We start from the raw sequence: 12,721 nt of genomic DNA, 5'->3' as shown, positions 1-12,721 counted from the left end.
CACACACACACACACACACACACACACACACACACACACACACACACACACACACACACACACACACACACACACACACACACACACACACACACACACACACGCACACACACACACACATGCTCACACACTATGCCCCTGCCTCAGCTCACACACCCACACACACTCCCACACTATTGAAACTCAAAGGCTGATGGGTGCAATTTTAATCCAAATTAAAGCCCACATGCTGTGAATTTAAATAAGTCTATTAGCAGTCTCATTAACCATTGTTTGTTTTACTTTTTAAACTTTAGTTTATAGTCCCCGTGTTTGAAAGGACTAATGCCTCTGATGGTGTTTTCTCTCTTCTCTGGCTTTTCTCTAACTGTCCTTCAAGACTCTTACATCTGCTCAACTTAAATTGTTCCGACAAATTGAGCCATTAATAACTGTAATGTTTTAATTGTTATGGTTAAGGTTAGGGCAAAGTGTTGGTTAAGCACACAAGTCAATGCAAAGTCCTAATGGATAGCTGTGCAAAAAAAAAAATTACTTTGCTACCTTTTGGTGGAAATGCTTGTGATGTAGAGATCTACCTCAATATCGTATTATACCTAACAACCAAACGGATAGACGTGAGCTTTAGACAGAGACAGCTTCACAGTTGGCACAGATACAGCTGATAGTAAGCAAACCTTTGCCAATGAGAACTGTATATATGAGAGAGCCCATGGTAGACAGAGGGTGGTGGGAAACCTGAGGAGAACTGCACACAGCCAGTGAACAATGCATAGAAGGAAAGAAGCTCAGCCAGAGAAGGAAATGGGATAAATCAGGTCGGGAGGAAGGGAAAGATAGAACAGGTACTAACTAGACAATGGCAGAAAGAGAACAGAGTGAAGACGCAATGGGGTCTTGTCCTCTGCAGGTGCGGTGTATCATGTGTCACAATGTGTGCCTCTGTGTGTTGCTGTCTGAATGCCCACATTTTGTTTTTCAAGTATCCTAGTTTTCAGCTTTTGGTGAGGTTGAGTTAAAACCTGGGATCTCTGCAGCTAAGTGGGGAAAACAGAAAGTTATATGTCAGTGAGCAGGTCAGACAACATCGGATTCAAGACCTGAAGAGAAAGTTAACAGTTTCTCCATTTTGTCTTGCTAGACAATTTGCAGGAGGGTTTTAATTCCTGCAACCTCAACAGATTTATTCTCATAACTTGTGTCAGTGGAAACTGTTTTCTACTGTTAAATCTAAGGAGGCGAATTGTCCTGATTTACTTGAATTGTGTCAACGTCAAGTTGAAACTCATCTTAATCAGGGTACTGTTGTCAGAGTGTTGTTTTTAGAATTAAGGACGCATTTGACAAATCATTACATTTTACCTTCAACTTTAAAGGTCAATGCATCGATGGAATCTTACTTAAATGACAGGAAACAATGTCCAAGAGCAGGTGATAAGTGTCCCTGATGTGGTTGTACAGTTGGGGGTCCCTCAAGGCACGATTTTAGGACCAAATTTAATTAGTGTATATAATAGTGATCCTACCCATGCATGCCAAGATGTTAGCACGGTAATGTTTGATACTGTGAATTTGGATTAACTAGCAAAGGCATGCTTGACCATATCAAGAATTCAACCTGACAAATACGTTTACATTACATTATCATTCACTCAAATCTGCATTTTAAAATATTATAAATATTACTAGGTTTCACCAGCAATGTTACATTTAATCTGAATGATTTTTAGAGCTTTGTCCTCATCTGCTTCACAGCTTTTTGTAGATACCATGATTTTCCCCATCTGTCTTATTGCATAACAACTTGGTCACAGGCAGTTGTGACTACATTCAAACTTGCTCCATAAACAAGAGCTGAAAGTCTTATGGAAGTCTTGAAGGAATGGAATTGTCTGAGGTGTAAAGAAAGTGGACAGTGAAAGACAAGAGACATGTAGAAATTCTTTGGAAAGTAATTTAAAATGTCATGTCCACAAAGGGATATGCTGAGCCAAGTAAAAGAGAAGAGGGGAAATATCGGCAGAAATATGCAAAACCCTGCTCCCTCACCTTGAAATGGCGGTGTTCCCCTTGATAAAAGCGCTAATAAGCCTAATCAGGCCTGATTAATTACACTGATAGGCGCTGCATTTGCCAACCTAATTGATGGCTTTATCTGTGTTATGCACTAGGCTGAGGGGATGATGGCTTTCCTCAGGAGGAGCCGGAAAGATTTAGCCCAAATGAAGGTTACTGGTGCGAGAATAGAGAGACGGTAGGGTAGAGGTGTCGATTGAAGAGTGGAAAGAGTCAGGTTAAGTAAGTGTAAGGACAGAAAAACATGTTTGAGGTTTACCGGCTTTTTACATATACGCAAGGTATATTGACTTGAACATTCTGCACAGTTTCCCCCCCACTAATAGTCCATCTCTTTAAACCTGAAGTCTTTTCAGTTTGCACCGCAAGCCTCAGACGTCAAAGTCCCAAAAAGTGTCTGTCCCTCTGTGAATGATGACACGTGTACTGAGGCTTTGTACAGGACTCTTGAGAATGGCAATTCATTCTTTTCAGAGACCCTTTCAAACCTTATCTCTTTGTCATTACAAGAGAAATCACTTCTGGCCTTGTGCCGTATAATCAGCACTCTTCACCTCCAGTAGGAGTTTGAAGCAGTGTTGCTGCCGTTCCCACCAGCAGTGAGAAAAGTCCGAAATTTATTTTTATTTAGAGAAGAATAGAAGTTGTTCATCAAAATATATATATTTATCCTTGTCCAGTTTGTTAAACAGAACTATGATCTATTCATTATCACTTTGTTGTTATTATTTCATTGTGGTGAAGACACATCTATTTTAGAGCTCAGATGCGATCGAAAAAAGTTTGAAATGAAAAAAAGTTTTGGGCCAGGCTTATAAAAGTGGCTTCACAGCCTTTACTTAATCAATAGCTATTTCATACGTTGGTAAATAGGTTACAATATTGTGATTCATCATAGGAAAGTCAGTAGTTTATTCGTAGAGCCCACAATTTTTTGCCTCATAGGACTTACAATCTGTACAAGATGCAGCATTTCTCCGTCCTAAATCCTAGACATAGATATAGAGTTTGATTTTCAGTCATTGTATGTGTAATATAGAAAAAGACAAATGTAGGAATCTGTGTTGGAATCCTGTTAATATGACTTAACATGTCAAGAGCCTATTTTTCTAAGACTGAAGTCCACACGATGAACTTGCAGAAAGATAACTCAGATCTACTCCACTGGTTTCAGTGTGTATTGACTTAGTTTGTATGTCTAATTTTAATGTAGATGTATGTGTAGTTATTTTACATGTGAGCAGACAAAAGTACAAATGGGATTTTGGACTGAAATGTCAAAATCTCTTTTCAATCGCATGAGCATCTTTATCTATTTGTTGTCTTTTGTTCTGCATCAGCTTCACCCTTTGTAGGATGTGCCCCTGTGTGTTATCTCAGACTTCAGAGCTTCTGGGATGCAGGGAGCCATGTGCTCTATATTTATCTAGCACCATGATTTATTAATAGTCTCCCCAGTATGCGCAGCACTAAAAATACAGCGGAGCAAGAGCACCACGTTCAGCATCTGCAGCTCGGAAGGGAGTGCATGGAGGCTGAGGAGAGATCTGCCTGTTCAGCAGCTTTCCACTATAGCAACATGCATACATGAGATGATCCATGGATTCAGGTTACCTCATTATACAAGCTGCTCTCTGACTCATCACTTAGGTGACTCAGTCATCCTCTATAGTAATAACACAAGTTGAATATGCTGAAACTGAGATACACAACCCTTATTGAGGTGGTTGGTCTGGTATTGTGTGTTTGTTTGTTGTTTAATCTCCCCTTTGTTACCTTCTCATCATATATTTTCTTCTCATTTCCAGTATGAATACTTCAATGCAGTGCTGATCAATGAGGTGGATGAGGAGGGGAACAGCGTAGAGCTCGGAGGGGAATTCATCCTGCAACCCAATGACCACTTTAACAACCTGTCAGTCAACCTCAGCCTCAGCACGGTCCAGGTGCCCACCAACATGTACAACAAAGGTACGTCCAGCAACAAAGGTGTTAGAAATACAAACGTGTGGAAAAGGTTTGACTACATGACAAAATCATTGTGCGTCAGTAATTTAGATAATGTAGATGATTGAAATCCTGTGAAATGAACACAGCTCTGTACAGTAGTAAGTGTGGGTGTTGGGGCACATGGACGTGCGCCTGTGTCAGGAGGAGGATTTGAGTTCATTAACTCTAACTCTGCGGATCATCTCTACCACACAGTGACTTAATTAGCAGTTAAATAATCGGATATTCTGCTGATTTACCATCCACTCAAGTCCGACCAATCAAGTCACGGCCTCGTGCAATGCTCAGCGGACAGAGTGAATGTCATGTCGGCTTAACCCAGCTGGAGAGAGAGAGGGAGAGCCAAAGGAGGAGAGAGTAAATGAGAAAGAAAGTAGGTTAATTACGGCTGTGTGGAAAAAGGAGAAAATGCAAGAGAATGCGAGTGACAGGAGGAGAGTGAATAAAACGGAGAGGAATTGAATGAAAGTGCTCGGAGAGGGGGGTTAGCGGGCCGGCAGAGCGGCACAGGGAGAGGAAGAGTCGTTTTGATTTGATTCAGGCAAATGAGCAGAAATGCATGTCATAGAGAGAGTGCACAGATATGCACTCTCTCTCTCACACACACACACACACACACACGCATGGTCGAAGATCACTTTTGGGGACATTACATAGACTTGCATTGGTGGCAGTGTTGACAATTATCTCCAAATGAAGCCCATAAGAACTTTAGGTGTTTTTGATCTGCAGGTTGGGTTTGTTCACAGTATTGTGAGGTAGTTAAAAAGCCGGGACAACAGGGAATGTGTTTGTGTAGTCTCACTGTGCAGAGCGGGTCTGAGAGACCTCGTTTGGGGCAAGGAAGTTATTCTGTGAACATTTCTTTAAAGCATGGGGAATGTTTTCATTTACTGTTAATTATTTTGAATTGGATTTAATCTGCAAAGGTTTGCCCAAGTAGTACCACAGAACGGCTACTGATAGCATTTGAATGACGAATCTGAACTCTTATATTTGAAATTGCTGCAAAACTGATGTGTAGTCAATACTGTGTAGTTGCTTTCAGACGAGAAGTTAGCGTTGGTGGTTTTGCAATAGGTGTTGGTCAAATGATGAGCATACATCAATGGATGTAAATACTGCCCCAAACAGTGGTCATGGAATTATTACAATATTAGACAAAATTCTACAGCCTCATGAGCAAACAGGAAGTCAACCTCGTTAATAGAAAGTGATCTACCAATAATCTGCACTTGAATATAGATGCTCAGCCATTAAAGCCATGGAACACTTGCAAAGCCATGTTGGAGGCTCCGACAGAAACACTGCTCAGTCCCTCTGAAACAAATTACCAAACCGCATTGTCTTATTGCATTAAGAAAAGCTGCAGCCGCGCAGGAACCCTCCAATCAAATTGTGTCCATGCAAATATTCGAGTGAAGGGTGGGAGCCAATCAAATCACGTATTTGACGTACAAGCAAATACAGGTTCTGCCTGATATCAAATGTGAAAGCGAGCCTGGAGATGAGAGGCCAGTGGTAGGCACGACCATTATCCAGCGCATACCTCCGGGTGGAGCGCTGCTCAGTGGAATCCTCCTGTGTCAACACTCTGCTCTCGCTGATATGAACGGAGCGTTTTCCTCACACAAACTACATCATCGTCATCTGAGGCTTTTCTTTATGCTGCCGAGGTGTTGGCTTTAGCCTTTGCACTTCATAAATGGTTCGGTGGCAGCAGTGATGAATTGGAGCTTGAGTCCATGATAGCAGAAAGCTTTGTGCCCCTAGAGATTAATCACAGGAGGAATGCACCTCATCAAACATCCATCCTCCAAACTTCCATCCTAACCAAAACACCAGCTCCCACTGTCAGGCTGTATGAGGCTACATGACAGGATCATGAACCATGGCTGCATTGAACCCACGCTCACATTAATGGCAGGTCGATACCCTCTAATGTCCGTATACGGTACTTACATTTATAGTCTCTGACATGAAGTGTTCAATACTCCATATTGAGCACACGCACTCACTCATACACACAAACACACGTTGCTCCTCACCTCTCTCCTGTTTCTACTCCTCTTGTTAAAACCATCCCCCCCATAATCACCGTAAGTAACCAAATAAAGATGGATTCAGCTTAGATCGCTCGGAGTGGCGCAGTGGGAAATCAAGACACTTCTACTTTTTAATCTGAGAACACGGCTGTGTGTGTGTGTGTATGTGTGTGTTAATGTAATGATATGTGAATCATTCGAGCTCCTTTGATAAGTTTAAATTAAGGACTGCATTAGTTGAGATGAATTTAAATGACAGCTTAGGGGGAAAGCTGGGCTCGTACCTTCTCCCTCCTCATGATGAGTCGAGATTGTAATAGACACTCAAACTGCACCAGAAGTGAATGTTTCACTGTGTAAATGGAGCCTGGATCAAATCCAGCCTCCTTTAGACTTCACTCCGTGGAGGTGGATAGGTGTTCACTATCAGGAGGGGGCTGTAGGGCGCTAACTTCCAGAATACTAATTCAATCATGGCTTATTGGCATGACTGTCGACAGCAGAACAATGTTGCCAGTATAGGAGATGGTGGGAAATCTGTTATCTCCTTTTCTTTCTCCCTGTCCATTAGGTGCTTCTCTGTCTGTCTGTCTGTGAGTGATTTTCTGCCTGTGTTTCCCGTCTGCCCTCCTGGATTCTCCCTTTTTTTTTATATCTCTCGTAAAGGCTTTTGTGTATCCGTCTCGCTGTGTGATTGTCTGTCTGCTCATCCCTTTCTGCTTCCATCTTCCCTTCCGCGCTCCTGAGCCAAGAAAAATGGTGGTAGTAAGCAGCTGTAATAAGCTTGGCCGTCTGGTTGTGAAACAGTTACACTCATTTGTCTCTTAGTCTGTGAAAGGAAAAACAACCTCAAATGATTGGATATGCTCCACCATCTATGACAGTCAGGTTGGAGAGAATTAAAAGAAAAAGCTAAACGTAGAATATTGCGCACAGACTCGCACTGTATGTTTCAATACTGCCCTACAAAGGCAGAGAGTAGTAACTACAGACACACTGGAGTATATAAAAAAAGGAATTGGTTGGCTGGCCGACTGTGTAACGCAAACAGAGCTTCTAATGCCTTTGTTTTATACCTTTTTTTCTATCAAATGACAATCTCAAAGAAGATTTGCCCCAACACTCAGGGGTTAAATTGGACAGGAGGTTGCCGGAGCTGAGCTGTGCAAAGCTAGACATCAAACATCCACTCAGGGCAGGAGGAGTCAAACTAAAACAAGCGGCTGATCAGTTGTGGACAGTCTGCCGCGACCTAAGGGTCATTTGTGATGATATGACAAACAGGAATAAGTTGACGGATCCCATATATCAAGTATTACTCTTATCTTACCCGTGCATGATGGTTACCTCACTGAGCTGCTGCAGCTCGCAGGGATGTGTGTCCACAAGCTGATCCTACCATACAGCCTCACTGAGTTTACCTCAGATCAGGCCGTCAATAACAACAATCATACATGAACTGAATTACGAACATGTGAGTTCATTATATAATATAATAGGTTCATCACAATGGAAGCAGTCGATTAAATTAAATTACAAATTAGTTTAATTAACCAACTGAGGTGGAGCTATAGTGTTTTAGCTCCATCTTTTATCTATTGCAAATAATAAGGCTGTTTTCGCTTGATGTAAACTAGATGTTCTAAAGTCTGAGCTGATACATGTCCTTTTGGCAGAATATTCTGCAGTCTTTCTTATTTTCTTTTATCTCTCTTATTCCTTTTCTGTCTCCTCATCTTGTCCCTAACATTTGCCTCCATCTCTGGGTAATGAATCGGCCCTGATAGTGATCTGTGGAGGCGCAGTGTGTGAAATGATATGACTGGATGAGCGGCCACTAGAGAAAACCTGTTTCAACCTCCTGGACTGTACAAAGCTGCATTCAAATAGTGCCTCTTGTCTCCTCTTCACACTTGTATTTCACCCTGCATATTTTGTCTCTTTTTTTCTCTTTTAGATTCTGCTATTGTCAACGGTGTGTTCTGGTCTGAGGCCTTGAATAAAGTGTTCGTGGATAACTTTGAGAGAGACCCATCGCTCATATGGCAGTACTTTGGCAGTGCTAAAGGATTTTTCAGGCAATATCCAGGTGAGTGGATGGGTAGTAGGTGTGTGTGTGTGTCTGGGTATGTGTTTGTGATGGCCCATTGTTATTATCCTAAAGCAATTCCTACTCTAAAGTTTAGGAGACTCTATTCTGTGAATACATGGGAAAAGTTTCAAGAAAGAAATGTTGCTGTTGAATTTTTCAGTGCTTTGAGCAATTGCCTCTATTTTACTGGGCCACCAGCATAAATCTCAAATCTCTATCTGCCTGGCTTGATACCACTAAAACTAAAAGTAAGAGAACATATATTATTGGAACGTGGTGGAGGGAGATCTAAAAAAAGCTGATCAGTGTTTTAGAAACAATCAGTGCATTTTAGCAGAAAGCCTTTGAGGGTCAAGAATGAAACCTCCTGGCCACCTTTCTGTCCAGGTTCTACAATGATATCGTTTTGTTTTTTCCTTCTCTGCGAATAATGCAATTCAGCCCTGTTGCAATTAATTGTGTTTGACTTGCATGATGCTCTCCAAGGAATCAAGTGGAAGCCAGACGAACACGGGGTCATTGCTTTCGACTGCCGTAACCGGAAGTGGTACATCCAGGCTGCCACCTCCCCGAAAGACGTGGTGATCCTGGTGGATGTGAGCGGCAGCATGAAAGGCCTCAGGCTGACCATTGCCCGACAGACGGTCTCCTCCATCCTCGACACTCTTGGAGATGATGATTTTTTCAACATCATCGCTGTGAGTCCACACAGATGTGCACACACACAGCTGTAAGGGAAGGGGGGTTCTGTAGAGTCACAGATGCACAAACACAAACACACACATAAACGCACACAAACACAGGCTCACATCCTCTCGCCCTCAGATCAGTGCCAACACTGGAACGAATCAGCTTTCTCTTCTGTCACGCTCACAACCAATTAGCAGTCGACTGAATGAAGATTTGAATTGCAAAAGAGACAGCTATGATTGGATCCCGCCTCAGGCACCCAAACCATTGTTATCGCATCTCAGTCTGATGAAACTCCATTCCTGTGTATGTGTGAGTGTGTGCGAGCCGTCATGCACTCGCACGTGTGTGTCTGATGCTATTTTACATCAAAAACTTAGCGAGTCACTTTGCCAGCCTCCGTTCTCTTCCTCCGGAGAACAAAGTCTTCATTATCACTTGATATCCTAATCATGTTATTGTGAAAATTGCTCCTTTGAAAAATGGCGAAAAAGAGGATTTAGACAATCAGGCGGAAACATATTGTTTTCCCCGAACCCTTGAAAGGGTTGTCACTTTAACTCCTAATCCATTTGCTCTCCTGTCTTTTAATTTGTGTGCTACTTTTGCTATGTTACCTTGGAGTACTGTTGTAGGGGGGGTTGGGGATCTTGTGTCTGCAGTGTCAGTGTTTGTTTCATGCTGCAGTACACACACACACACACACACACACACACACACACACGCTCACTCACTCACTCACAAAGACAGAGAGATGTATATGTACCTACACAGATTAGGGGAGAATTGTGGCTTTGGAAGAACACACTCTCATTCTCGTTCATTGGCTTTGAAGTCTGAATTATACTTTTTGCATGAATGGTGAGGGCTATCACAGTAAAGCAGCCTCTGAGCACATTGTGAAGTGTGTGCAAAGTGTGCACATGCGTGTGTGCTTTGCATCAAGATGAATGAAATTTTGAATTTGTATCACCTTGAATTGAATGTTTCTATATATAGCGCACAGCACATGTAAATCCATTGCTGTCATTGCTGTAATGATTCCACCTTTACCTTTCCAGTACAATGAGGAACTTCATTACGTGGAACCTTGTCTGAACGGAACTCTGGTCCAGGCGGACGTCCCCAACAAAGACGTGAGTCTTTTCTTCTTTGTCTCCCATCACTTCCGCATGTGCAGTGATTTAAAATGCATTGATTGACTGAAGCCTCGGCCGGGCTCAGGGTGACCTCGAGAAAATATGAAGAAGTGGCAGCATTGAAGTCAGAATGACATGCTTAGCTTCACATTTATTTTCATCTAGTAACATCAATAATCTATACAGTTATGTTTTGTACCAAAGCACCATCAATTCAAAAACTGAAATATCTAAAACTAAAATATACATTAGAGCATGACATAAAAAATGATATATAATATATAGTCCATAACAGGGTTTCAGACTTTTTTCATCACCGTTGTGGAACTGTCTAAAAGATCAATAAAATGAAATGAATACAATTTCATGAAAAATATTTGTTTGCTTTGTTATTAGCATCTGTAGTTGGAAATGGTTACAAGCATATAAATAGGATATAAATATTAACCGTAATTTTGATTAAAAAATATATACAAGTAAAAAAAATGAGTAAGCTACCTACACCTCAGGATTTGTAGAGCTACTTGGGTTTGATGCAGCTGATGGTGTTTAACCAGCGAGAAGCTTATGTGGTTAATGTCGCTGCCAGGTTTTGAGAAAGAAGAAGACAGAATGAAGTGATAAAAAGTGATAGCTCTTGTTCTGCTGCATCAGTTTTTATCACTATCTTTTCTTAATGCTGAATTAGTGGAGCGGCATAAATCTTTCCATGTTAAATGGTTTTGGAAAATGTTGCGTCTGCATTTGACTCTATTTATCTGTACGTATGCTAATTGCACCTCAGGAGGTTTTCATCAAGACGGCAAATGTGATATAGCTTGATTGCCTCCTTTGCGTATGAGTCTCTGCTCCTCTCTGGTGTCTACACTACAGGCTCCATCTCCAGGTGGCCATTAAATATTCCATCACTTTCAAATTCCTTAAAAATCCATTTAGAAATGAAATTGCTAACCTCCATTAGGCCAGGTCAAATTTTCGGGATGCAGCTGTGTACTCTCTAATGCATGGACCGGGTCCCGTGTGCCATCTGCGGAACACGCTAGAATGTGCACCTGTTGGTATTTAAGTTAGTTTCTGCTTATTTGGAAAACGAGCGTTGACCCCGGTGCAGACTTATGCATATGGATTAGCATTATGTGTTTAATTCCAGATGGTAGTTTAATGTAGCGCGAGGCAACCGGCTCAGAGGGGAAGGCAGTCTGCACTTGTAGATAAGGCTAATGTCTTTAACTTGAGCTGGGGGCAGGAAGTGACTGTCACACTGGAGACTTAAACTCACTGATCTGTCTTTGCGGAATCTGTTATTTCACACCCAAACTTCAACTGGGTCATAAATACCTGTTGTCAAGCTTCCAAGGGATACACATTCATCAGGCTTTATCACCGCGAGTAGCTATTTGTCTAATTACACTTGTCAACTGCAAGGAGGTGGAATCCATCCTGTCTAATTACTGCTCCCATATGCAGCAGCTCCAGTGAAATATTTGGAGCCTTTTGCTTCTTTTTGCACTGAAACGGCATCAGACATTTTTCTGATTAGACACAATAGAACCAAGCAAGTTTTAGTGACGTAGGTTCAACTATGGACGGTTTTATTGGTTTCCCTTTAAGAAAATCAGTGCATTAGCTATAAATGTTGGATTTGCGGGTACAATTATATCAACAGTATCTTGGTTAGAGCCAGATAGCATACAGACGTGGGCCACTTCAGGCAATGATGCAGCTCTTCTGGACTTCATGTGGCCTTAGCAAAATGGGTGTGAAATAGCCAACATGCGGTGCCCTCAGCAAGGTCTAATCTGGATGTGATCCCTAAGTGACCTGTGGGGTAACAGATGAATATGGCCCAAATAGCACAAAACTAAATTTGGGCCACTTTTGGCAACTTCGGTTGACTTGTGTCGTTGCTTTGGTTTTGTTTTGGCCCAGATTTGGCAAACAGCAGCAGACCACCCATGTGCCATCATTCATTGTGGTATGTGGGCCTGATGATGTGTTCGGTGTGCGCCAAAACAATTTTGCTATGTGTTAACACGCTGAGTATGGTCAAAATCTTTTAGACATTGAGGTAAAACCATAAGCATAAATTCACCTTGTTTTCTTTGTCTTAACCTCGACATCTTTACCTCAAATTTGTAAATTTGACATCACATTGGATCAAGCACAACTTGTTGATCCATTGTTGAAACAGGTTCACTCACACCCCCCCACAATGTTCACTTTTGCCGAGCAAACCCAATTGTTCCCCTTCATGCATAAGCCTCCTTGTTGACATAAATAACTTGCCATTTAAAACCAAAGCCTTCAGGCATCAGCAAGCTGCAATTTAAGATATTTTTTGTTCATTCATTATCCTGCCCCTGTGGCCAGGCCTCATTAAACTGCACGCTGTGATCGGTTTTGAGTATAAAAGGTGTCTGCAGCATTGAAGGGGTTTGATGTCCAATGTACCGTGGATGTCTGAGCCTCGTCGGGCAGCCCATGAGGTTGAGCACTTTCAGTATTGCATGCACACACGGACACGCACAGTTTTTCTGAGTCTGCCACTTCAGTAAACTGCTGCTCAAGGATTGAGCATAGCCTGCATGCTGTGCTGAGACAAATCTCTTCGATCTTTAGTCGCATACACACAGACACATTAACAAACGCGCGCACAGACACACACAGTG

At 42.0% G+C, this 12,721-nt stretch overlaps 1 protein-coding gene across 1 annotated transcript in view; it reads left to right on the top strand.

Annotated features, from left to right (window-relative positions):
- cacna2d3a (calcium channel, voltage-dependent, alpha 2/delta subunit 3a) overlaps positions 1-12,721 on the top strand; it is a 117,690-nt gene that overhangs the window by 51,971 nt on the left and 52,998 nt on the right. The window contains exons 5-8 of the mRNA XM_053424071.1: positions 3,885-4,047; positions 8,089-8,220; positions 8,710-8,921; positions 9,975-10,049. Of these exons, the coding sequence (XP_053280046.1) occupies positions 3,885-4,047; positions 8,089-8,220; positions 8,710-8,921; positions 9,975-10,049 (582 nt within the window). The remainder of the gene's footprint in view (positions 1-3,884; positions 4,048-8,088; positions 8,221-8,709; positions 8,922-9,974; positions 10,050-12,721) is intronic.

Source organism: Pleuronectes platessa, chromosome 6 (assembly GCF_947347685.1).
Source record: "Pleuronectes platessa chromosome 6, fPlePla1.1, whole genome shotgun sequence".
In the NCBI taxonomy this organism is placed as follows: Eukaryota; Metazoa; Chordata; class Actinopteri; order Pleuronectiformes; family Pleuronectidae; genus Pleuronectes; species Pleuronectes platessa.
This window is presented reverse-complemented; position numbering and strand designations above follow the sequence as displayed.